The sequence below is a fragment of the Podarcis tiliguerta genome, assembly GCF_965153285.1.
Source record: "Podarcis tiliguerta genome assembly, chromosome: 4".
In the NCBI taxonomy this organism is placed as follows: domain Eukaryota; kingdom Metazoa; phylum Chordata; class Lepidosauria; order Squamata; family Lacertidae; genus Podarcis; species Podarcis tiliguerta.
Window position 1 is genome coordinate 68,423,233 of NC_139537.1, and position 27,063 is coordinate 68,450,295.

The 27,063-nt window shown below is 41.3% G+C and overlaps 2 protein-coding genes across 4 annotated transcripts in view; one reads left to right on the forward strand and one right to left on the reverse strand.

Moving 5' to 3' along the window:
• On the forward strand, positions 1 to 19,218 carry LOC310676213 (arylsulfatase D-like). 2 transcript variants are annotated; one of them, XM_083437861.1, is made up of 10 exons: positions 424 to 800; positions 3,356 to 3,496; positions 3,920 to 4,041; positions 4,491 to 4,613; positions 5,640 to 6,063; positions 8,459 to 8,595; positions 9,265 to 9,399; positions 10,425 to 10,587; positions 12,242 to 12,363; positions 17,169 to 19,218. In XM_083437861.1, exons 1-10 carry the CDS (start codon positions 769 to 771, stop codon positions 17,531 to 17,533), a joined length of 1,764 nt encoding a protein of 587 aa, XP_083293987.1. In that variant the 5' UTR covers positions 424 to 768; the 3' UTR covers positions 17,534 to 19,218. The 2 variants fall into 2 exon arrangements, with proteins under 2 accessions (XP_083293988.1, XP_083293987.1); XM_083437862.1 differs by lacking the exon at positions 3,356 to 3,496 and having other exon boundaries at positions 1 to 800.
• GYG2 (glycogenin 2) overlaps positions 16,298 to 27,063 on the reverse strand; it is an 18,443-nt gene continuing 7,677 nt past the window's right edge. For both annotated transcript variants that reach the window (XM_083437981.1, XM_083437982.1), the window contains exons 5-10: positions 26,246 to 26,408; positions 25,324 to 25,450; positions 23,431 to 23,653; positions 22,855 to 22,983; positions 21,741 to 21,845; positions 16,298 to 20,863 (exon numbers count right to left, since the gene is read on the reverse strand). In XM_083437981.1, coding sequence (XP_083294107.1) covers positions 20,702 to 20,863; positions 21,741 to 21,845; positions 22,855 to 22,983; positions 23,431 to 23,653; positions 25,324 to 25,450; positions 26,246 to 26,408 — 909 coding nt within the window. In that variant the 3' untranslated portion in view covers positions 16,298 to 20,701. The remainder of the gene's footprint in view (positions 20,864 to 21,740; positions 21,846 to 22,854; positions 22,984 to 23,430; positions 23,654 to 25,323; positions 25,451 to 26,245; positions 26,409 to 27,063) is intronic.

Below are 27,063 nucleotides of genomic sequence, written 5' to 3' on the forward strand. Positions count from 1 at the left end.
CTAGATGGGCAGGAACAGGGACTGAGCAATGGGAGCTCACCCCGTTGCTGGGATTCAAATCGCCGACCTGATCAGCAAGCCCTAGGCTCTGTGGTTATACTGGCCCACAAAAGCCCATGACACCAAAAAATAAATAATTTTTTTGTAGGTTGCCATAGGCATCCCTATTTTTCCTTTAGTGATTGCACCTTTCTTAGAATCAGTGCTTTTCCCCCTGGGGGCACTCAAGGATATGTAGTACCGGCACTCCCCCCCCCCCAAAAAAATTGGCACTTACTATAACAACTTCATGGTGTGTACTTGCACCTTTTTTCCCTTAAAAAAAAAAAAGAGCACTGCTTAGAATGTAATGTGAATTGAGAAATATATATATATATTTCTCAGCTGTCTGGAAATTTGGGATCGTGAGCAAAAACGAGAGGAAACAAAATACAACAAAATCCTACTTGCTTCAGGAACAAAACTTCCTGTTGACATGGTGAAGGTTTTTCTCTGAGTGATTGGGTGCAACAGAAGCTGCTATGAAGGCCACTAGAGCAGTTCAAAAGCATAACAGTGATTGCTTTCCAAGAGTGGACTTTGACTGTAGCTGCTCAAGGGTTCGTGTCAATTTGTAATAGCCATCTTGTTTCACAATCCACCGATTTACTTGGCAAGCTGTTAAGTAAGCAGATGGTTGGGGAAACAGCCTTGCGAGCTGTCAAAAAAGAAGACAAAGCCTGACAGTCGTTCTCGCTATATCACCTCCAAACGCCTAGAGGACTGGGGATGGATCACAAATTGAAGATTAGGCTCTCCAGGTAAGTGGAAAGCATTACTTTTTGAAAAAGGAATCATTCTCTTTCTATATTTTAAATAGCAACTAATGCTGATCCTTGCCGATTAGTTTTTCCAGTGCTTTCTGGTATTTGTAGCAATGGCTAGACAACATATTTCCCATTGTGACCCTGCACTCTGTGCAGGCAAACCCAGACAGAATTAAAATAATCTCTCTGTTCCCTGATGTCCGGTTGATTGGTGGTGAATGTGGAAGTAACTCCAGTATGCAGGGAATTTTTCTGACCAAGGCTGAGCTATATTTTTGAAACACTAAGGGAATGTAGCAAGTGGTTAACTTCTAAGATTTCTTCAGTACTGTGTCCCATTGAAGCCCTATGTGGCGATCACACAGGGTCCCCGGATATTTGACAGTCTATTGATCCCTGTGCCACCACTATGATCATTTCCCCGCTGCCACCAACCTGTTTCTCTTGGGTACGCACTGAGTTCAGACAGTTGTTAACATTAAAACAAATAATCAAGTTTATTTTATAAGCATGAACAAGTTTATGGTTATGGATAATTTTTCTTGTCAGTTTCTTATTCTTAGTTTCTATACTGGCCTATAGCTTCCTAATAACTGCTAACTGATTATCCCAACTGTCTATCTGACTCCTATCAGTTTCTCTCACTCTCTCACATCAAAACCAACCCACAGACTTATCCTCCCTCTTCCTTCTCCAACTCCCAACTGACTTCCAAATAACTCTAACTCTAACTCTAACTCCTCCCCTGGGGTTCCCACTCACCAGTCACTTCACATTCATTTAACCCTTTCCTTATGACCCACCTAGGAGGGCAAACGCCACACCCTATTCAAGTAAGTTTTGTTGCGTCTGAGGGGGATTGGGATTGTATGCACTTGAATACATAAATAACGCTGCAACAGCTCTAAAAATGCCTCTCTTTAAACATGCAAAGCAGTAAATAACACAGCGAAAATGCTACTTGTGTTGAGCACTTTTTAAATGTGTCAGTGTTACTCCCCAGAGCACTGGTTTTGGAGTTCGTGGTTGTAACTTTTGTTGTTGTTGTTGTTAAAGTTCATTGTGCTGTACATGCCAGATTTATTCTATAGATGTTTGTCATTTGATTCGTAGAAGAAATTTATGGTGGTGGGAAATTGACACATCACAGAAATTGGGGGTAGCTAAAATGGGGACAAACATGTGCATACACAATGTACTATAAAGTGTATTTCTTAGTGAAGTTGTAATGCATTTATTTATTGGTTGAGGTGGGGGAACAATCACATTGGGGTGGTAAGTGGGGAATGGTATGCCTTGTATACCTGAGCAAAACGGACCCCTCAGCACCATAATGGGGTTTGAATATGGGGGGTCATGTCTATCCCTTATTCCTACTGTTTGGGTAGTGGGCAGGGGTATGGAAATAACTATAAGGAAAGTTAGTAGCTATAACTAAAAACATGGGGGAATTTTAAATATGATCACCTACTACAGGGTCTGCAGGTGCCTTACCTCATGATAAAGACTACAAACCTATTCCTTAGTATCAGGTGTAAAGGGCATGACTTTAACTCTAAAACAAACTTTACATCATCACACACCCCATCATGCCATAAGCTGGAGGAACTCAAAACATGTTCCTTCAGGTCAGGGACATTCAGGTCACGTTCAAGAAACCCTGAAGCAAGATTCTCTCTTTCTCTCCCTCTCTCTCTCTCTCTCTCTCTCTCATATCAACACTTTTTTTATTTCAGTCAATGACCAGTACAGAAGATAAGAAGACAGCAAACCACAATAAAATAAATTAAGTATACTATTACATGTGAAGTTTAAAACAATGTAAGAAATTAAAAAGCAAGGGGAAATATAAAATAATTATATTAAAATGTTTTTTTATAAATAAAAAAAACAGGGTAAGATGTTAATAATTCTAAAATTAAGACAAGATCTTGTGCCGACAAGCTATTGCTGCCGCACAAAAACTAGCTACCTTGGCAGTGATCTCGGGAAACTGGTCAGGCAAAACATAATTGATATAAAACACTTCAGCTCTTCCTGGTATACTTTGCAAAAGTGGATTAAAAAAATGGTGGTGGATTTCATGGCGGAAGGAACAACACAGTAAGACATGTCCCACAGTATCTATTTTCTCTACTTTGCAAGGGCATAAACATTCCTATCCAAACTCATATCAAGCAATATAAAGTTTATACCCATTCATATCGAAAGGCAGGACTTTCAGTGAAAAGATGGTGAAGCATTCTTCGCTTCTTGTGTGTTTTCTTTTACAGTCAGTGGTTCTTAAGGGTTTCAGACAGGAGTCTTTCTTAGCACCAGCTGGAGATGCCAGGAACTGCCTTCCCAGAATTCTTTGGGAGAAGCCATGTACTTTGCATGTATGATGTGGATGTGACCCAAACCTGGAACCATTAGCACAGAAACCATTTGCTCTGTTATTGAGCTCCTACAACCCTTCCACTAAAAATTATCTCTCTTCCCCACCACAATCGCAGATAATCCAACCTTAGAAAATTCTGATCCTGATGTTTTGGTGGTTGTTTATGTAGATGCAGTCTAGCTATTTTGCTAGTTTCCTCCCTATTTCCCCAAATGTGTGATGCGGCCGTGTCAAGACCCAACGTTTTGTTGATAATGGCGGATGACCTTGGCTATGGTGATTTGGGATGCTTTGGTAACGACACACTCAAGTAAGTGTCATTTTGTGACTTGAGATCATGCACTCAGCCCCACCCACAAAGTTGCACCACTCGTCCTGTTCCTCCCCAGGCTCACCTTTTGCTTTGGGGGGCAGCTCCTATTCACCCCAAAGGCTCCGTGTTCAATTAACCACCACAGTGTAAATCACACTTTTGTACAGTGTCACTGCATTACTAGAGCCTGATGATTTGGGTCATGCAATTTAACCATATTGCTTCTACGGTTTCATCTCTACAGCCTAGAGAATTTTTTTAGTAAGTGTTTGATACAATTTCTAAATAAACCCTTTGTTGCCTCTGCAGCCCTCAAGATGGAGCTGCGACCCAAGAAAGGCTTCATGAAAAGTTTTCTGCAAATGACAGGGGACCATACAGTATTCCCAAACTAAAGTATCTCTTTGTTCTACATATTAGGACTCCTAATATTGACCAGCTAGCAAGGGAAGGAGTGAAGCTTACTCAGCAGATTGCTGCAGCTTCGCTTTGTACCCCAAGCAGAGCAGCTTTTCTGACTGGCAGATACCCCATCAGATCAGGTTTGGCACTCTCTTTAAATGGTTGGCTGGTGTTTGGGTGCACAGAGGATTACCCCAAGCGATAACCAGCCCTGATGCAGATCGGGGGGAGCGGGGAGCATATGCACACACATACATAGACCTCTTTCAGGGCTCTGTAGTTGTGCGTGCATTTTTTGCATAGCTGGACCTAGCATGACAAGATTCCTGTCAGTCACACCTCCTGGCCAGCTGTCATGCAGCACAAGACTCCAGAAGTCTTTTCACACAGGCACAAGTCTGTACCCAGTGGTAGCACAACGGTGTTGCATGTAGAAGTTTCCAGGTTCAATCCCCATCATTTCCTGGTTGGGCTGGGAGGGAACCCTGCCTGACCTGAAGGGTTTATTAACTGCAACCCAGCCAAGTCAATGTGATAGCAGCTGCCACTCATACTAAGGCTCTCACCCCCAATTCCTTTTACATGTTAGGTATGGTGTCCAGACATGGGCCCCGTGTCTTCGCGCGTATTGGTGCTTCTGGAGGACTCCCCACGAATGAAACAACATTTGCTAAGTTATTACAGCAACAGGGCTACACCACGGGCCTTGTAGGTACAGTATCATATTGACATATTCCTTCCATTTTTCACTGACACATCTGAGCTTCAGTTTGATCAAAAATTTCATGGTTGTCACTGCCTTCTTGGGGTCTCCAGCTGACGAAGTTAAATTAGAGGGTAAGCAAAAGAAATTATTGGGACAGAACTACCTAAATCGTATAGAAATTTATTTATGTACAGTGGTACCTCTGGTCACGTACTTAATTCGTTCCGGAGGTCCGTTATTAACCTGAAACTGTTCTTAACCTGAAGCACCACTTTAGCTAATGGGGCCTCCCACTGTTGCCGCGCTGCCGCCACGCGATTTCTGTTCTCATCCTGAAGCAAAGTTCTTAACCCGAGGTACTATCTCTGGGTTATTGGAGTCTGTAACCTGAAGCGTATGTAACCTGAAGCGTATGTAACCCGAGGTACCACTGTATGCTACTAGAGCAGCAAGAATGCCCAAAAGTGGAAAGAAGCAGAAGTCCCACTAAAGGAAGAATGGATACAAAAACTTACGGAATATGCAGCAATGGCGAAACTTACTGGAAGAATAAGAAATCAAGATTACAAACTGTTTATAAAAGAATGGAAACATTTTATTGAATATTAAAGATAAATTGTAAACAGATAAAAACATTAGCAGGATTGTTGTAATAACCTGAATTTTTATAAGAGTATATATTTACAGTAGATAATTAAATGGGGAAGTTAAATGAATTTGGATATGCAGAAGATATTGAAAAATAAATTTAAGGAACCGCAGAAAGAGGGGGAAGGAAGTTAAATTTTGAAATGTCAAATTGATTGTAAAATTAATGAAATGTATAAACTTGAAAAGTATAAATAAAAACTTTTTTAAAAAATAATAAAATAAATTAGAGGGTGAGCAGGCAGAATCAAGGGGGCAAGCTATTTTGAACGGAGGACAGGGTTTGCCTATATTTTTCCAGTATAAATATTAAGTGTATGAAGTTGCTTATTGGTAATTTACAGGATTCATGGTTTCTTTAGCTATCATTGTTTATCTTTTCAGGAAAATGGCACCAAGGCATGAACTGTGAATCCCACAATGACCACTGCCACCACCCTTTAAACCATGGCTTTGATTACTTCTATGGCATCCCTTTTACACTTGTGAATGAATGCCAGGCTAATAAGGATCCTGAGATGAACGTCCAGCTGCAAGCTACGTATTGGTTTTACACCCAGATGGCAGCTCTTTTGGTGTTCACTCTTGTGCTGGGAAGAACTACTGGTTTGTTCTATGTGAAATGGAAAATAATTGCCTTCACTGCTTCATGTGGTATCCTATTTTTCATCTCCTGGTTTGCCAATTATGGATTTGTAAGATACTGGAACTGCATCATGCTGAGAAATCACATCATTACTCAGCAGCCAATAAAGCTGGAAAATGCTGCCTCCAGGATATTGAAAGAGTCAACCTCATTTATTAAACGGTAACCCATTAAAATTATTTAACTGCTTTTCAGATTTTGAGAGGAGTGGACTGATTTTGAAACCATTGTCGTCCGTGCTTAGGATGGAGCTAAGACTACCTTTACTAGTGTGTCAAATCACTGCATTGCTCAGTGGCATGTTTTTCAGATGATGTTGCATTGATACAAACTTTTAGGACAGAGCTTTCCAAACTTTTTATGCTTCATTTTGCGACACAGTAATTCAGTTTTGCATCATTTCGCGACACAGTAATTTAGTTTTACTAGCAAACGGGAGGTTAAACTAACCCCTTTCCAGCCCCGGGAGGAGAGTGAGGAGTGTTCACATGACACACCTGCACACTGCAGCCGACACACTAACACATGGGTAGGCAAACTAAGGTCCAGGGGCCGGATCCAGCCCAATCACCTTCTAAATCTGGCCTATGGATGGTCGGGGATCAGCGTGTTTTTACATGAGTGCTTTTATTTATAATGCATCTCCGGGTTATTTGTGGGACATAGGAATTCGTTCATTTCCCCCCCTTCAAAATATAGTCCAGCCCCCCACAAGGTCTGAGGGACAGTGGACTGGCCCCCTGCTGAAAAAGTTTGCTGACCCCTGTACTAATGTATCCTGACACACAGTTTGCAAAGCTCTGATTTAGGATCTGGCTACCTTGCTGAAGTATTGGTACATCTCAGCCAAGGTGTCCACATGTTCAACTGTGTGCATGTGGTAAAGGAAACTATGTGTGTGAAATGTGACTTTTCCTTTGTGCTTTGATTGGGCTCAGACATTCATTAAATTAAGTGTATAAGAGAGAAGTGTGCAACTTGTAAACATGCTGGGTTGGATTCCCCTAAGAAACTTCATCAACCAAAATCCTCTGCAAGGATTTCTCTATGCTTGTGCAACAGGATTTCCCCCCCCCCCTTCTCTTAGATGCCCCCCCAAATTGGCTCAGGAGTCTGGAGAACTCAGAACAGTGCATGGGGAGGAGAGGGGGGATTGTTCCATCTGGCAAGATGTGGTGTAGTGGTTAAGAGCGGTAGTCTCGTAATCTGGGAAACCGGGTTCGCGTCTCCGCTCCTCCACATGCAGCTGCTGGGTGACCTTGGGCCAGTCACACTTCTTTGAAGTCTCTCAGCCCCACTCACCTCACAGAGTGTTTGTTGTGGGGGAGGAAGGGAAAGGAGAATGTTAGCCGCTTTGAGACTCCTTCGGGTAGTGATAAAGCGGGATATCAAATCCAAATCCAAATCCAAATGCTTGCGCAGACAGAACAATTTAAAGAGTGTGATTTGAATTCTACCCAAAGTTCTTCACTAATCTGGGCTGAACCACTGGCAGCAAGCATAAGGGTAATAATACCCATAAAGTCCTATTGTGTGTTCAGAGTGTTGAGTGTACATTATTCTTGTTGTGACTCTTTCACAACAACTATGTATAAAGTAGTTGAATATCATCATCATCTATTTTGACCTTCAATGTAAATAAAATAAACAACCTGGTATTGTGGAAGGATTGTCAATGTGCCCTCAAGATGTTGTTGGATGATAGCTCCCATTATTATACATGTAGGAGCTTGTGTGTACTTCATACATGACCCTAAAAGATGCTTATTGAAGGTGGGAAGTTTGGCAGGAGCCAGACTGAGCGCTTTGTTACAGAAAATGTCTTTAAACAGTTTCTTCCCACCACATCAGAAATTTCTCTGGACACTTAAGAGAAGCATCCATGTATGATAAAATTGCAAAGATAAATAATTATAAGTTGTAGGTTGACTAATATGGTGCAGCACAAATATAGCATCAAGGGTGCATTTAAACCAATATCTTATTACATACATACTCCTAGTCTAAAGAAAGAAAACAATATAATCCACAAGGGGAAAAGCAGTGGAGCTGCAACACTCCTAGAAAATCGAGATCGATTACAAAGTTCTTACCTATTGGGTATCTGAAAAGGCTGTTACAGCTTCATTGATGTTCACATGTGCTGAAGTGCCTGACTATGTGTGTAAATGTAAGCATGTGGTACAGCCAACACAACAAATTTAGGATCAGCAATTCCCATGCTTTAAGTATGCAACTCATAAGCTTTGCCAAATGCAGTTGCTCAGAGTTTTAGGGTGGCAGTCAATAGGAAACTCAGCAGCTCACAGCATTTCAGTCTGGCAGGCACTGCTTATCATAACAACGACCATGAAGCATGGTAATGGTGGTGATAATAATGACTGGCTGAATGGGCTAAAACCTACTCCTTTTGTAACATTTCAATCTCATTAGTGTGTATGGAAAGCTCTCTGTCTCTGTATCTGTTCAGATCTTTGCTCAGCTATGAATTCCACATAGCTAATGGATGCTTTTGCTGTTGTTTTAAAACAACATTTTTAAACATTTTTTCCCCCAGAAACAAACAAGGACCGTTCCTCCTCTTTGTTTCTTTGTTACACGTCCACACACCCTGTTTCACCACAAAGATGTTTCATGGGAAAAGCAGGCATGGTTTATATGGAGACAATGTAGAGGAAATGGACTGGATGGTGGGTGAGTAGCACTTGTGGTTATTGATATTTTTCTAAGGACCAAAGTAGTAGCCTTCCTTGGACCTTTTCTTCTTCTTTTTCCTGAATTTGTAACTTCCTTGTTGTCTTTCAACTGACTGTAGCGTTCAGCTTAGCACTGGAGAACAGAGATTCATAAATCTGATAACTCCCCTTCCCTGTCATCAGTTCCTTGAAACACTTCCTGAAACTGTGGCAATGTCATTTCAACATCTGGAAATGACAGATAATCCTCTCTATATTGATTTTACAAGCTTATTTATTTATATTTTATTGAAACAACTTATATGCTGCTTAACTACAATAGTATCTAAAAGCAGTTTACAAAGATACAATGCAAAAAATAAAAACCAGTTAAAACTATGAAATCAAATCACCAGTTAAAATACTATCTGGAATTATTATTATTTTTAAATCTTCATTAGATGCTGGAAGTGCAACAGGGAGGAGGCCTGCCTGACCTCAGATGGAAGGGGGCACCATAAAACTGGGCCCACAATATTAAGTTCATATCTTCTGAGGGATATGAGCCTTGAATCCCAAAAGACATCTGTGATCGGGCAGGGATAGAAAGGATTCTGCAATCCTTGAGGTATCCTGGACGCAAGTATTTGGCTTAAAATTAACTCTTGTGGTTCATCCAACTCTGCAGGGGAAATTCTTGCTGCTGTTGACAAAGAGGGCTTGAGGAACAACACTTTTACTTACTTTACTTCTGACCACGGCGGCTGTTTGGAGGCTAGAGAGGGTATTACCCAGCTAGGTGGCTGGAACGGTATATACAAAGGTAAGGCAGCTTTCATTCAATTCTCCATGCCCTTGTATAGATTACTGTACTTCAATGTGCCTGTGTGTCTGGAAACTTCCATGCGTACAGAACAAAGCTTTGAGAGGGCAAACTGGGCTTCTGAATTACAAACATATAATGCTACTACAAAGGCATGTTGACTGGCTCCCAAAGTAAGGTAAAGGGACCCCTGACCATTAGGTCCAGTCGTGACCGACTCTGGGGTTGTGGCGATCATCTCGCTTTACTGGCCGAGGGAGCCGGCATACAGCTTCTGGGTCATGTGACCAGCATGACTAAGCCACTTCAGGCGAACCAGAGCAGCACACAGAAATGCCGTTTACCTTCCCGCTGGAGCGGTACCTATTTATCTACTTGCACTTGGACGTGCTTTCAAATTGCTAGGTTGGCAGGAGCAGGGACCGAGCAATGGGAGCTCACCCCGTCGTGGGGATTCGAACCGCCGATCTTTTGATCGGCAAGCCCAAGAGGCTCAGTGCTTTAACCCACAGCGCCACCCGTGTCCCATGGCTCCCAAAGTGGGTTGCAACAAATTATTATGACATAACAAAATTTAAAATAGTGGTTAAAAAATAATAGCATCAGTGGCTTAAAACTGTTCTTAAATAGAACATCCATAAAACCACCTGGATCCCCATCCCCCAAGTCTTTAAGATTTCTTAAATGGCCAAAGAGTGGGGGACTTATAAATTCATCTTGACCATCATAGATATGGGAGATCCCTGATATTCACCAAGCTTACTGCTTTTATAGGTAGATCACAAAACGGTGCCTTGGATATCAGTCTTAAAGCTTGGGCAGTTATATATACGAACTTATTTATGTCAAGAGCCTGCGCATCCTCTTTATCAATATGTGTGTTCCTTCATTATTCATGCTGGGCTCTAGGTTTTTTAAAATGCATTTAACAGCTGATCTCCACTCTGACGATCTCCACACTGAACTATGACATTCAGCTCATGAATTGTAATTATCTTTCTCTTCTATTACTTCTTCTTTGGCAGGTGGAAAAGGTATGGGAGGCTGGGAAGGAGGAATCCGTGTGCCTGGAATAGTTCGGTGGCCAGGGATAGTCCCTGCTGGCAGTGTTATTGATGAACCAATAAGTCTTCTGGATATTTTCCCCACCGTGGCTCACTTGGCTGGGGCATCCATCCCACAAGACAGGTACAGAATACCGGTCTGAAAGTAGCTCAAGACGATTTGGATTTTAGCCATCAAAATTTGCAAAAATGTGTATATAATCCATAGCATCATCCATTTGCTTGGCTTTCTGACATGTTTTAATCCAGAAACATCTTAAGTGATTTCATCTACAGGTATTCTGTAAAGATTGCATTTAAAAAATATGCTGGCCTGTTAAATTCAAATGGATTTCTCCATAGAAGGGCAAAAGCCTGTTGAATCATAGAATTGTGGAGTTGAAAGGATCATCTAGTCCAACCCCCTGCAATGCTGGAATATTATTCCACATCATGTGCTTTTTTTATTTTCCCAACAGCATTTAATATTTTAGGATTCCCCTCCCCTTTTCTCCATTTCAAATGGGCTCAAACCCATGACCTTGAGATTAAGAATCTTATGCTCTACCAACTGAGCTATCCCAGACTTTGTAGAATACAAAATCAAATGTAAATCTTTCTTTTTATTACAAGACCACATATTTAAATAGAAGGCAGGGGGCTTTCTTGGTAGTGGCGCCCACCCTGTGGAACTCCCTCTCGTCAAGGAAATAAACAACTATCTGACTTTTAGAAGACATCTGAAGGCAGCCCTGCTCAGAGATGTTTTTAATGTTTGATGTCGTATTGTGTTTAAATTTGTTGGAAGCTGCCCAATAGGTAGGAATTTGGGACATATGGTTGACATCGTTATGCCTGATCAATTGCACAATGGACTTCTGCTTGCCTGACTACCTCAGAAGCTCACCAGCTCTACTCCAGTGGGTCCACCAACCATCCAGATTGGATTCTGGAGGATGGATAGAAAGCTGCAGTTGGTAGAAGAAGGGGGCAATACAAAGGGAAAGTGTCTTATGTGAGTGGAAGTTGGCTCATCTGTTGATGAGTATTACCTTATGCATTTGCCTGACTGAAAACTGTTCATTCAATTAAATGGAAAAATTGACTAGCGCAACTCCTAAGACAGAATAAGGACTCTTACAGGAGAAGATCCTGTAAATCCTGTATCCTCTTTCTTTGCCCCCTTCCTTCTATCCTGGCACATTTTGCCCTGAACTGTATGTAGTAGTAGAATGCCAGGCTCAGGGTGGCTAACACCAAATATAAATTACAATAAAACATAATAGAAAAAAAGAAAAAACAGTTACTTAAAATTCGGCTGAAAATACATCTGAAAATGCAGCCTCATTCTAATAGTAGCCCATAAATCAAGGACATAAAGGAAGGAAACATCAGATATTCACCTGAGCCAGCTATCCATGCTGGTCCTACATGGGCCAGCAAAAAAGCGAAGGGAAAATTTATATACCAAATCCCATACAAAGGGTCAGACTGAGTCCAAGCCAAAGGCCAGGTGGAACAGCTCCACCTTGCAGGCCCTGTGGAAAGATGTCAAATCCCGCAGGGCCCTGGTCTCTTGTGACAGAGCGTTCCACCAAGTCAGGGCCAGTGCTGAAAAGGCCCTGGCTCTAGTTGAGACCAATCTAACCTCCTTGAGACTCAGGACCTCCAAAGTGTTGTTATTTATGGACCTTAAAGTCCTCCACTGGGCATACCAGGAGATGGTATGAGCTAAAGAATCAGTCATCGGCCTATGCTGTACAGTACTACTTTACTAAATGTATTATTACTTTTCTTAGGGTGATTGATGGAAGGAACCAGATAGCTTTGCTACAGGGAGCAGTGCAGCACTCAGAGCATGAATTCATGTTTCACTACTGTGGGTCGTACTTGCATGCAGTGCGCTGGTACCAGAAAGAGAGTGAGTAGAAAATATTCTCCTTATATCAGGTATTGGGTCACTGAAATAAAATGCGTAGCTCATGATTCAGTGTGGCATCTTGACACCAACTTGCTTGCTTCTCAGACTGTGTGCACACCATACATTTAAAGTGCATCATGGGAACTGTAGTTTATTAAGGTGCTGGAGATTTTTGCTCTGTGAAGGGTAAACTACAGTTCCCAAGATTCTTTGGGGGCAAGCCATACAGTTTAAATGTGCTCTAAATATATGGTGTGTCCACACAACTGCACTCAAAGCTATAGGTTGTGCTGTATGGATTTCACTATTAGAAACAGGAGGATTTGGTACTGGGTAACCTATTATCCATTTCTGGATCGAGTATCCATTTCTGTCTATTATGACTGCTAGGTTGAGATGGAAAACATTTTGGAAATGCTTGGTGAAATCTCAAAAGCTGGAATGGATTCTACCTGTGAGTTGCCAATAGTGAAACAAATAAAGAAATAGGCTTCTTCTTCTTCTTCTTGCATTAATCTGGAAGTGTGCATCATTCAGCGTCCTTCTTTTCACCAGTTTGTTGGAATATACGGTAACTAGATGCTGAATATGTGTATTATAAGATATTCCACTAGAGGGCAAAGATATCCAAGCTTTCTTTGAACAAACATGCATTTTATTCTTTCCTTTTCCAATGCTTATTTTTCTGAAAAGTAGCTATCTTCACAGCCACAGAATTGCGAAGTGCTTTTGATGCCAGATTTTGAAAGTGATTCTGCTGCAGGTATTATAACCCCCATATGCAAAAACACAGTGTTTTCAGAAAGGGTGGAAATTCTTTTACACAAATGCAAAAATGTAGTTGAATGCTTAGTTGAATACCACCCTTAATCTTTACTCTTCTTTTTTTCAAGTCACTGATTTTTTTAAAAAAATATTCTAATCAGACCATTAGGTGCTGTGTGATTTTTTAAAAATTATATTTGTATTTCTTACCTATTGTAATTTATTGCATTGCAGTTTGCATGCCACAGAAATCAAATTGTAATACAATAAAATGCATACAAGATAAGAAATAAAAAGGAAAGCAACAGTTAAAAATCAGTTTGAGTCCTTAATGCAACCATACATCCTCAGACACACTACAGACCACCTGAGAGAAGCTTGCAGGCCACTGTTTTAAAGACCCTCTCCTGGAATCAGCGGGCTTTCTTATCTTCCATTCTTAAACTCGATACAATTAATCAGTATAAACACATTTTTTAAAAATATCTATCTTTAATATTGGAGATGAGATTTTTCTATGAGGTAGGCTCAGCCCCTTATAAGGTATCCTGATGCTACAGTTGAACACCTCCCAAAAATGGCTCCCTCTTCCTGATAGCTGCTCACCAGGGCTATTTTTAGAGCTAACAGTTTTGTGGAGCGGAAAAACAGAATTCCATATCTATCCTGTGGAGAAGCGTTCTTCCATGGCAACTAGCAATTCATCATTTTTGACAGAGCTGTATGAGGGTAAAGGCTTCTGAAGCAGCTCCAAATACCTTGTCCTGGAAAATCTTCTGTTGGAAGAACCAAGTGGTTTAACTATTGTGAACAAATTTGACATCCATTCCAGTGAGAATTCCAAAAAGTGTTTGGAGGACCACATATTCATCAACTAGAAACTGAATATCTTTAGTTTATTTTCTCTAAGGTGGTGCTCTCTGGAAGGCCTATTATGTGACTCCAAAATTTCACCCGGGGGGGGGGGGTGCTTGTTATGGAAGAAGACTGTGTCCGTGTTCTGGAGAGCGAGTAATTCACCACAATCCTCCCTTGCTTTTTGACCTCACATCATCCTTCTGAAACCAGTCCTTTTCCACCAAATTCTGAGCCACTTTTCAACACACTAGAACAGTGATGTCCAACCGGTTGATCGTGATCTACTGGTCGATCGCGGGCATTCCTGGTCGATCCTTGTCGATCGCGTGATCCCGATAGATCTCCAAAAATAATAATAATGAAGTGATAATGAAGATGCACTTATTTAAAGAAATAAATTGTAGACTCCGATTACTTTTATAGAACCCCCTTCTTACTGGCCTAGTTCATGTGTAATGCTAAGTAATGGTTTGCTTAAAGAACCAAGTAGACTTGAAGATGATCAGACAAAACCATGGCTTATCAGACAAAACCTGAACTAGATGGACCATTTATCTGATTTGGCATAAGGCAGAATCTTACATTTGTAGCGGAAATAATTCTGCCCATGGTCGTGAATTCTGCATGTTCCTTTCAATCCAGAAAGAAGTGGTCACATTTTAAAATCATGTACATAATTTAATCATAGTTAAACCCCATTGGAATGGGACTTCAGTGCACCAAACTATGAACTCAGTTACACCTACAAGCATCAGCTCTAACCTTATAAACAGACCAATATTCCACACTGCTAATGCGGAGAACTTGGATTTAAGCAGATTAATTTTCATTGAGAGCGATGGAGCTAAAGGAGCTTGGTCCTATCTATGCCGTTTTTTAGCTGTTATGTTGACTGAATTGCTAGGCACCTAAAAGCTACCAGCTTCCCAGTGTGAAGGTGAGATTATGCAGACCCCTACTGAGCTGTTATAGGGCTTCTTTCCTACAGCAATCCATCTAAGTGTTGAAAGAGATAATCCAGAGATGAATTACAAGTTTATTCAACCCATGGCCATTAAGCTACTTTGCATGTAGCATTAAATGAGAAGTGGACAGCTCTCCATGGGCTGCTTCAGAGTGTACACCCAATTCTTCCTTTGCAGCCCTGGCATGAATTAAAAAAAGAATTCAGCCCACAGCTGCAAAGGATCAGGAGTTCACGTATGAGTACATTTCCTCTTCTTTTGAGTTTGATGCCATGACGGACGTCCGATAAGACAGTATGGCATGGGCCAAATGAGGGGGTCTGCCAGGCCTGATTATTCTAATTAGGCCCATGGACTAGGAGTTCCCCACCACTGCATTGAACTGTGGTTTAAAATCAGCTATAGTTTACAATGAACTAGCATGATGGGAGGAAACCAACCAGCAGATAGGTTGCCATTATGCACAAACCGGCATCAATGGTTTGTTGATGATGGCAAGCCAAGGTTTGTTTTTCCTGGTATGGTGAAGAAAAGTACAAGAGAGGGGGGATGCTGTGGGGATATTTGAGCAGTGTGTAAAATGCAACAAAGGATACTCAGTTACTTAGTTCCATGCTGTTCCTTAGATGAGACAACTGCATTCTTTCTTTGTTTTTTGAAAGATAGCCTTTTGGTTCAAATTACAAAAAAGACAAAAACCCCACATCATTTCATTACTTTCCCTTGGTCATGTTAAAGTGCCTAGGGCACCCAAAATATATTTTTAAAAGGCCACCACCTTTGCTTCTCTTGTCTGGCTCTCATTGATCATATCCGCAATGTATTATATCTTTTGCAACATTTGTCTAGCCCTCACTCTTCCAACGAGCATGAATTTTAGTCAATTTTTTTTGCCAATGCCTAAAAGTTCAAGCAGGCACACTTCACATTTGATGTGTTTGTGATTTTTTTAAAAAAAATCAGTGTTGTGTCAGGTACAAAAATTAGCATGTATCACATCAGAGTTGGTGCAACAACTCTGGTGCAAGTGAATGTGTGATTAAAACAGCAAAGGCTGCTTTATACTGAAATGTGATATGAAGGCAGAGGGGGTGGAATGGAAAAATTGAAGAAAAAAATGGGTGGGGGATATTCCAGTTCTTCTCCTGTCTTCACATCTCTAGTTCATACTACACACACACATTCATTAACAGGATTTCCGGAGCACTCAAATGCTTTTCCCTTAAAAAACTGTATCTTGTAAATTTCTCTCAATAAAGAACCAGCTCTTACAAGTCACATTGACAATAACATCTACAGATGCTACACACAATTCCCAAACTAATTAATATAATGAAAGACAGATATAGAAATCAAGAATATAAAATGTTTATTTGATAATGAACAAAGTTACAAAAATAAAGAAAAAAAGCAGGATTTCTCTATTTACAAAACCAGAAAGTAAAGAATTACAAAGTAACAAATATGGGTGAGAAACTGCTGATTGTGTTGGCAAAAGCAGTTCCCACCTGCAGCAATGGTTATCAAGGAACTCTACTTAGGAAGAGGACAAGTAGTCAGTTTAGGACTTGTCCTTTCCCACTATGAAACAGGGATGTTCACAGTAAAATACAGGAAGGGTGCAGAAATCTGTGAAAACTATTCTAATGCATCTCAAATTATAGAATGTTGTATACTTCTTCTTTTTTGCAGTAGTCTCAAGTTGCAGTTATAGTTAATTAAAATAATCATATTACCCATTAGTGGCTCATTTAGAAACTTGTAAAGAGAATTATCCAGGCCAAATATAATTTTATAAGGATTTTTATTATGGCATCCATGTTTGTGGAGTCCACATAATGAGATGAAATCATCTTAGTTCATGCATTTGATGATGGGAACTTGCAACTACTAAGCACCCTTTTCGCCTCCAGTACATTATGAAGCCAACATGCCCTCCTATTCTGCATAGACTTTGATGTCCCTGGTTTCATTTCCACCCCCATTCCCATGCCTCTTACTCCCTCCTTTTATTTTTGCAATTCCCTTTACACCCTCATTTTCACACTCAAACCTTTTCCCCCACCCCCTTACTTTTCTTGACTCCCCTTGTACATACAACAAATCAACAAAATCTATTTGAATTATTATATTTAAACCGAATCTCCAGAGAACGTCATGTTCCATCACTTTCACAGTTATTGTATCATGGTGTTTTTGCTTTGCTTTCCCTTCCAGGTGGTGCAGTATGGAAAGTTCATTACACAACACCAATATTCAACCCCGAAGGCGCAGGAGCCTGTTATGGAAAGGGGATTTGCCCATGTTCCGGAGAAGGTGTAACACATCATGATCCTCCTCTGCTGTTTGATCTCTCAAGAGACCCATCAGAGGCTGTGCCTCTTTCACCGGACACGGAGCCCTTGTTCCACACAGTCCTAAAGCACATAGGCAGAGCTGTGGAGGAGCATCGCAGCTCCCTCACACCTGTCCCACAGCAGCTCTCTTCTGGAAACAATATGTGGAAACCATGGCTGCAGCCATGCTGTGGGACCTTCCCGTTCTGTTGGTGTGACAATGAAGAAAGTGATACTCATTCATAGAAAGTGGGCTAGCAAAAAGAATCCTCTTGCAATGAAACACTGTTCTTAGTACAGACAACATGAGCCAAGACATTCTTGGCTTTCTCTCATAAAGCAGCTGGGGATTGGAAGAGGGAGGTTTTTGTTGTTGTTGGTTAGTTTCCGTGTTATACCCATATGTGCCACTTTTCCTTGTTACTGGCTTGTTTTCTTAAAAACAGTGGCCCCTCAGTGTCTCTCCATCCCTGCTTTGCTCAAACCTTAATTGAGAAGGAGCAGCTAAAATTATACAGGGAGACCTCCGTTCTCACTGTCTTGGCTTGTGTTGTCTGTATTATACTTAAAATTTGGATCAAGGAGCATCAAATGGGCAGAGAAACCCCAGGGCTGCACCAGATATTTGCAGGATTAGATACAAAGTCTAATTACACTGGGGAACAAAATAAAATTCGTTTTCTGTTGCATGAGGTTTTTCAGCTGTTTTTATATGTTCTTTCAATGCTGATTTCAAATCTGAAATAGATTTTCGTGTACATGCTATAGTTATCTTTCAATTTCCGACTTTTGGCGATATGTCATATTTACACTGGGAATAAGTGGACACTGACACGTTGATCTACCCTAACCACATGGTAAATATTGTTTTGCAAAGTTACTTTTTATACTTTTGTAACCTAAATATTTGTATTTTTCAGATTGGACCATGGCTTCTTCAAGTAGACTGTATCCCAAGGGAATACTTTCTTTGCATACCTCCAACTGTACATGTCATCTTCAATGCTATACATGTCAGGTTCAATGCTATATAAGTCACATTTATACTCATATTGTACTACTTTGGCTATGTGTTTAATAAAATACTGAATTCTTGCATTGTGAAAAACAAAGATTATGGTGAAAAGTGAAAAACATAAATTGCAAAAATAACTAGAGCTTACAGAACAAAACCAACTTCAGATATGAAATCAGCACGTCGAAATTAGGTTAGAACAACTGCAGGTGTCAATGCAACAAAAATTTTGTTCCCCAGTGTTATTCAGCATTCAGCTTCCTAAAGTTTAGCAAACTCTTTCCCTAACAGTCCCCAATATATTGAAACTTTCACACAATATTCATAGGTGCATATAAATAGACTGAGTGCCTTCTGTCCTGGGGCTGTCCAAATACATGGGAACATAAGGGCTGCACTTCATGAAGAAGGTTGCAGGTTCAATTCCTAGTGTCTCCAAGTAGGGCTGGGCATATCTCCATCTAAAACCCTGGAGAACCAGTCAGTTCTAGACAACGCTGAGCTAGATGAACCAAATGTCTGACTTAGTACAAAGCCTACGTGCCTATGTACATCAAGTTCCAAGGCAATGACCATATTTTTTGCTCTATAACACTCATTTTTTCCCTCCTAAAAAGGGGAAATGTGTGTGCGTCTTATGGAGCGAATGCAGGCTGCGCAGCTATCCCAGAAGCCAGAACAGCAAGAGGGATCGCTGCTTTCACTGCACAGCGATCCCTCTTGCTGTTCTGGCTTCTGAGATTCAGAAATTTTTTTCTTGTTTTCCTCCTCCAAAAACTAGGTGCGTCGTATGGTCTGGTGCGTCTTATAGAGCGAAAAATACGGTATAAAGCAGTACAAAAGTCCTATATTAGCACCATTATAGAAGGTGTTTGATTCCACGTGTCAACCATCTAATAAACTATCCACCTCCTCACCTTGTAAGCTATGGTAAGCTCTGAAGAAAGATGTACTTCAATTGTTCTCAACAGAAAAAAAATTAAACAGACTTTTAGTTACCCAAGAACCAAAAACAGAAAAGAAACTTCTTTCCCCAAAACACACACATCCTGGTAATTCCTAAAAACAGAAAACTATGGCCATGGTCCATGAAATCATGGAATATACTAAAGATTCCTATAGGCTCGATGTAGCCCTATTCCGCCGCAAAACCCCTCCCCACAAATTAGCACATATGGGCACTATGCTAGGCCTTAGGAGGTGACCAGCACTTCCAGTTCCACCCTAGCATCTTGAGGTAATTTATGCTTCAGAGTATGCCCAACTTACAACAAGCAGGATTGGGTGGGGATACAGAAAGTATACAGAGACCGCCTTAGCAATCTACTGTACTGCTTGAGAGCACACCACAGGTAAATCAGGAGTGGGGAACCAGTGACTCTCCAGAAGTTGCTATACTACAACGCCCATCATTCCTGATCATCTGGGGCTGGCTAGGGCTGATGGGATTTTGAGTCCAACAATGTCTGGAGGGCCACTGGTTCCTCAGCCCTGAGGGCAGAGGAAAGGGAGAAAGACAAGTTTACTGAACACACAGGAATCCTCTATGGATGGGTGTTAAAACACAGAGTCCGCTGTGTGTACATCAGTCCTGCCTTAGAAGTCTTTGGACTTTTTATTTCCAATATTTGTACCTGCCAAACCGAAGGATCAATTAGGATGCCATATTTGGTTCATTAGTATAAAGCCATTTTTCATGCTCTCAGATGAAGGTGAGAATATTTCATGAGGCACTATAGATTAGTAATAAAAACAGGGGTTTGTTTTTAGCAGAGTGTACAGCACCCATCTGCATGAGAGAAAGAGAAAAGGGGGAGAGAGTGAGAGGGAGGGAGAGAGAGAGAGAGAGAGAGAGAGAGATCTAATGGATTCCAAAGTCTTTATCATTCTTATCTTTAGAAGTTGGTCCAAAACAAAAGTAAATAAATCCAAAAGAAAACAACATTGGTCCGACAAAACACACTGAGTTGCAAAAATGTATGAAGAATAAATAGCTGCAGTACCGGTAGACTGTGCAACTAGGCACTGTGGATTGTCCCACCAAAAACCACACAAGAAATGTAGACGAAAGGTCCCCTGGCATTTTCAGTTAAGCATTTCTCAAGTAGCTTTACTATACAAGCCTAGAAGATGCTGCCAGGCAGAATAATCAGTACTGGCTAAGCTGACCCAATGTTCTGACTCATGTAAGGCAGTTTTATAAGCCCATTGTGTTTCATTCTCTGGAAGCAATGCATACTGTCACAATGCATACACAGGTGCATTTAGCAAGCACAACCATTTTCATGGTGCTATTTTTGTTTGCATTCCCCCCTGCAAAACAGAAAGGGCCCTGGAGATTTCACAGATGTTGTAAATTTAAACAGCAGTCGGTCCCTGTAAGCGCATATGAGCAAGATCTATAATAAAAAGGAATCTAACTTCTTTTTAATGTTTTCAAAAGCATCTTTCCCCAGATAGTCAATGTGGCCTTCCTCCCATTTCCTTCGTTCATCTTCTGCACTTAGCACCTCTGGATTTGGCTGAATACATAGCTCTGAAACAGAGCTGGTAACGTCGTCCTGCAAAAAGGGAGATCAAGAAATGCCATTTGTACCGTTTTCAGGCAACACATAAAAGCCTGAAAGCTAGTTTCAAGATTCTGATAAAAGTGCAAACAGTTGCCTTTTCAGTGCCCAGGGTAACTAGAAGATGAGCTATGTATTAATACAGAGAATAGAGTAGCTCAGGTTACTTGAGGGACATTATTACAGTACTGTATGGGAATAGAGATGTGTACAGATTGTTTGGTCTGAGTAGCAAAACTGAAGCATTTCCCCACACTAGGATTCTAACAATGTGAGGGAGTGGAGGGGGGGTGTGCTCCCTAGTCCCCCACCCTCTCAAGGAGACTCCCTGTGCTATTTAGAACTCGGATCTTCTAGGGCTTGTATATGAGTAGAAATTGCACAGTGGAGAATGCTCAATGTTGCACAAGTTCAGTCCTCAAGGTATGGAAGGGATGAGTGCAAAGAGTGAAACAGAATGGGCAGAGCCAGGCAGCAGCTCCCTGACTTCCCTCCTCACATAATTGGAATCACCCAAAGGAGCAGAGCATCTGAACAGAGCTAGTGTCTCATAGCAAATGTAAGCAAGCCGTAATTTTGGCTCCCGTCTTCCAAATACTTTGCTGTCATTCCCACCATACTGGACATGTATCCCATTCAGACATTTTTAGGTTCTTGGCTCTTCCCTTGCTCCCATGGCTCAGAATGCCTTCAAGTGCTTCATCCATTTCCCCTCCCCTTTTCTTCTTTTAAAAACAGAACAAAATTAGAGGATAATGTTGCTATTTGTTTGTACAGATTATCTTATGAAGATGCCCATTCCAAAATCACTGCTCTCAGATCTGAATGCAGAAATAAACATTGCCTCCAAAAGGTATATACTCATATTTACCATTTTCACTGTTTCCTGAGGAGTTGGGTTAAAAGTGGGCTCTGGAGAAGATTCACTTGGCTCAGCAATGTGGACCTCAAGACTGCCTTCAGCTTTCTGTACAGACTGATAAAAATAAAGTGCCTGTTTTACTGCTCATTCAGAAAAGAAGAGATCAGTTTTTATCAAAGCCATTATGGAGCCTGGCCCATATCTTTAAATACATCATCACTTGGTCAATCATTTCTTTCTGGGAGTGGCCGCCGGGACCACATAAAACCGGTTCTGAGAGATCTGCATTGGCTCCCAGTATGTTTCCGAGCACGTTTCAAAGTGTTGGTGCTGACCTTTAAAGCCCTAAATGGCCTCGGTCCTGCATACCTGAAGGAGCGTCTCCACCTCCATCGTTCAGCCCAGACACTGAGATCCAGCACCGAGGGCCTTCTGGCGGTTCCCTCATTGCGAGAAGTGAGGCTACAGGGAACCAGACAGAGGGCCTTCTCGGTAGTGGCGCCCACCCTGTGGAACGCCCTCCCATCAGATGTCAAAGAGATAAACAACTACCTGACATTCAGAAGACATCTTAAGGCAGCCCTGTTCAGGGAAGTTTTTAATATGCAATGCTGTACTGTTTTTAACACTTGATTGGGAGCTGCCCAGAGTGGCTGGGGAAGCTCAGCCAGATGGGCGGGGTATAAATAATAAATTTATTATAATAACTGAATGAGGTATAAGCATGCTGTTAGTATCACCAGGCTTCTGTGCCTTGTCCTAAATCCTTTAAGGACATCCCTTCCCCCTCAGATATGTGTGTCTACAAGGCTCAAACAAGAAGCAGAAAACTGATGAGAGGAAACCACAAGCATACTAATGCTGCTGCTCTCTGTCTGGTCCAAAGCCACTCATTTTAAAACAGAAAATAACATTATAGTAAGTTATTTACAATTGAAATTCTAATTTCATTGCTTTTCCAATGGAATCCCCCCCCCCTCAGATTTTAAGCATACTCATGCCATATATAGTTGGGAGATAAGCTGGCACAATACTTTAAATCAATTTTAAATACTTGGAAGCATCATGATATTTTTAGAATTAAGTTTACTGTAACTAATTAGCAGAAATAAAAAGTACTTACCTTTTTGGCAAATAACTCATCAGGTGAGTTTGCAACTGTTTCAGATACATGTTCCTCATTTGCTGGCAAAGAACTGCTAGTGGCAGGATTTCCTCTTTCCAATTTGCTTTCATCTCCACTCAAGTTTGGCTAATAACAACAAAAATTAATGTAATTTTGGAAGTTCTTCATCCATGAAAGTTCCTATGTTTGTACTCCACACATTTTTAATATTCTGTCTCCTTTTCCGCTACATTTCACTTTTTATTTATTTTGACAGTTGACATTCTATTACCACTGCTAACAACTCTATTATATGCAGATTGCTATTCTAATGTAGCTCAAATTCTCCTTTAAAATGTGAATAGTTTTGCCAGGCAGGGAATGGCAATGCACATCCAAACACATATCCCAAGAAGTGCTGTAGGTGTGCCTGAGGGATGCATGGTGGTGTGGGAGGTGATGTTTGCCCATATTCCTCCCCTTTTTCTTTGAACACACCCCTGTGGTATATAACAAAAGTTCTTGCGGGTTCAAAAGCCGTTTTTCACAAAGCAAGGAAAGCAAACCAAAAAGCTTCCCTTCCAAAAAATTTACCTCTTCTCTCTGGATTTGTGGCTCAGAAGACTCCTGTGTTTTTTCCAGTAATGGCAATACATCAGAACTGTACGTTGTCCACCAGAGTTGAAGGAAACAGAGCTGACTGTTGGATAATGAGGATGAACCGTCTTCTATCACTGTTCCTGTCTGAGGATTGTATTTATAGTTCCATGGCTTTGATGGTCCCAAGAAGTGGACTACCTTTGCATCTTTGCCAAAACTACAAAAAGGACACATGTAATCTTAAAAATGAGTTTATATTAAGCCCCATTTTTTAAAAAGTAAATGCAAGATGGTTCATCTCTGCCAAGGCATTGCAGAACTTTTTATTTATTCATTCATGGGTATATAGTTTTTTTAATAATAATAAAAAATCCAGTGACTCATAGCAATTAAAATTCAATACACAGCACCACTCCAGGAGCTAAACATAAGTGAAAATAGAACAGGCCCTGGCTTACAAATACATAAGTGTAGAGGAGGGAAATCAGGTTGATAATTCCAGTACTAAGTAAGATGTGAGTTGATAACAGCTGGGGCCAGAATGCTCTTCCTTTGCTAGTGTTCTTGCTGAGATGGAGATGTTGCAAGCACTCAGCAGGCCTTGGTCCTCTGCTTGGTGGGAAAGGCCTCTGTTGTCACACCAGCAGCAGTGCTCTTGTTGGGTGGGAGACTGAAAGCAGCTCACTGTCATTGAACCAATGGCTGAAGTCACCCTTGCCAGAAAGTGGCCTCTTGGGAAGGAGATGAGCAGCCTTCCAGTGGCTAGTGACAAGGGTCAGAGTGCCCTTCCCTTCATCTCTGCAGTCATAGGCCAACTGACAGCAGGAATAATGTCCTTGCTGGTTGTGCTGGGGGGTGGGGAGAAAGAAAACTCCTTGCAAACTGCTCATTAGACAACAGGAGCATGAACTTGACAATGCACTTGGGAGGACAAGGAACAACTAGAAGGTGTTACCATGTTCAACATGGGAGGGGGATTTTGAATTATGGCTGGAAGCCATGGCTGATGAAGGCAGGATGGACAGAATGATGTTTAGCAAGATGCCCTGGAAACACATCAGTCTCACTCATCCTGTTCCATCACCTATGGCCTCTTCTAAGTGTAAAAGGCCTTCCATTCCATTACACATCAACAAGGAGGGATTCTTGCACATTTAAAGCAAAAGCATCCCATCAGTACCTGGTAGAGAATTTTGGTTTTCTGGTTGAGCATTGCATGGGCTGTCTCATTTGCTTTTCTGTTGCTTATCAAGCGAATAGTTGCAGAATTAGGTGTTTATATTTTATATATTTATTATATATTTGGTGCATAATTTAGGTGTTTATATTTTTGCATGCTTAGGGGTGCCATTGCTTCTTCCAGATTAAACAAACACGGCAGTCAAACTATTCCAAGCTGATCACTGGTTTTGTGTAAACATAATGGTCAGAAACAGCAAGCTGAATGTTTTTGCCATATAAATAAATTGACCAGTTGATCACCATATTTGGGACCTACATATATATATACTGATAGGAATGCTATATGTGACACAAGGTGATCAGTAGCTTCAGAATAGCCAATTACTGATTTCCTAAATCAGGCTTGCTTTTGAAACTGTTGTGACACATTGCAAGGTGTTGGACCAGATGATCCTCAGGGCCCTTTCCAACTCTATGATTCTACGAGAGGTTCAACACCTATATATGATCTTGGTTGTGAGCAATCTTGTGTTGCATGTGTGTACATACATCCCATTATCAGCTATGACAAAGAGAAACCTGTGAGCATATGTCTTTAGAAGAGATATTTTTGCCCGTGCAAGGGTCTGCCACTGAGATTTCAGCCCTAGAGTAAGGTAGACATTCACCAATGTATTATAGAGAGAGGTATATTGCTGTACTTACTATTGAAAAGCAGGGGCATAGGTGTAGACAACACTGCTGCTTAGATTATAGAGAAATGGCAAGTGTTTGTGAATGTCTGTTGTTGCCCAGTTGTTGAAGAAACTGTTTAACAATCCCTGATCACCTCCTAAAGTATTGAAAAGAACACATAACATAAACAACCATTTCATCTTCAAACCCAAACTTACTCATGCCAAATGGTACTGACAATTGGTTTTGACCACTCTGCCCAAATTTTTAATCAGTTTCCGAAACTGGTGTTTCTTATTCCTTCTTCCCGTTTTTACATGGCATGCTATATTTGGGGGGGAAACATCAGCAAGAGGAACTTGTGGGCTTCCAGCTGATGCCTGACTCCAACTTCCATTATTCCTGACAACTGACCATGCTTGCTGAGGATGATGGGAGTTGGAGTCCAGCAATATCTGGAGGACCACAGTTTCTCCATCCCTGTACATTCCTCTTTATGGAATAGTAGAGCTATGAGAACGAAAACAACAGCCAGCACTGAAAATGCCAACAGTTTATGGGGTGGCTTTATTATTAGCCAACTTCCCCACCCAGCAAATAGTAGCCGGTGAAGCCAAAGTGGGGGAAGGTACTTGAGACACCATGACACAATCTAATATGAACTGCTAGATGATACAGGAAATGGGGAAAGCTGTATATATGAAAGCCATTTACAGTAGCAATTGCTGTTTGACGTTCTTTCCTGTCTCCTTTTGGTAGCATCTACTTCTGAACTTTCATCCTAGCTTGCCATTTCAGAGATCAGTGGCCTTACTAAAGTGCCCGCATCCATGAAAACACATTGGCTGTAGTAAGGGTCCAGCTCCATCAAAAGTTCACATTGTCAAAGAACTTCACCAACGCGGACCTCACTCAAGCAGAACCAGGAAGGGGAGCAGGTCAGTGAACTTACCATCAAAGCTGCCATGTTCATTTGCAAACTGCAGGAGGAGGTTGTAGGTTTTCAAAGAAGGTTTGAAAACAAACACACCACTGTTAAAGCAGTCTGGCCAGCCAGAATCTGGAGCTGCTGAGAGTTCTTCCCGGTCAAACAGCTCGTCAATATTGCACAGTACCTAGAAAAGACGTGGCATGTTGGAATCGTAGCCGATCCCCCCACTATACAAATTTCAGGGATTCAAAACTCTTTCTTAGCTGTTTTGTCTTTATCAACTGGCTATGTCATCTCCTACCATTCACCACTCCCCTTCAGCCCTGCAATCAGCATCAATATGAACACACCAGTGTGTTGCTTCTCACGTTGGAAATGATGGGAGGCACTTTTAAATGTACTACAGGACTGCTAAGCATTCGTGGTTTCCCATCTCAATAACAGAATAGAACATTCTACACCCTAAAGTGTGTAGATATAGCTTTAGCTATAGATAGCTGGTGCTTTAGAACTGTACTGACATTCTGCACTGAACAATGAAGTACAGATTCGCACCTACAGTGTACCTATATTATTCATATGTATGTGCTATGCAAACATACCGTATCGGCCTGAATATAAGCCACACTTTCCCCCCAATTTCTGACTGTGAAAAGTTAGAGCCAGTGTGGTGTAGTGGTTAAGAGTGGTAGTCACGTAATCTGGGTAACCGGGTTCGCGTCTCCTCTCCTCCACATGCAGCTGCTGGGTGACCTTGGGCCAGTCACAGTCTCTCAGCCCCACTCACCTCACAGAGTGTTTGTTGTGGGGGAGGAAGGGAAAGGAGAATGTTAGCCGCT

Coding starts and splice junctions, on each gene's coding strand:
- LOC310676213 (XM_083437861.1), top strand. CDS start 769: ATGGATCACAAATTGAAGATTAGGCTCTCCAG. Junction 9,400..10,424: donor CTGGAACGGTATATACAAAG/GTAAGGCAGCTT, acceptor CTTCTTTGGCAG/GTGGAAAAGGTATGGGAGGC. Junction 10,588..12,241: donor GCATCCATCCCACAAGACAG/GTACAGAATACC, acceptor TACTTTTCTTAG/GGTGATTGATGGAAGGAACC.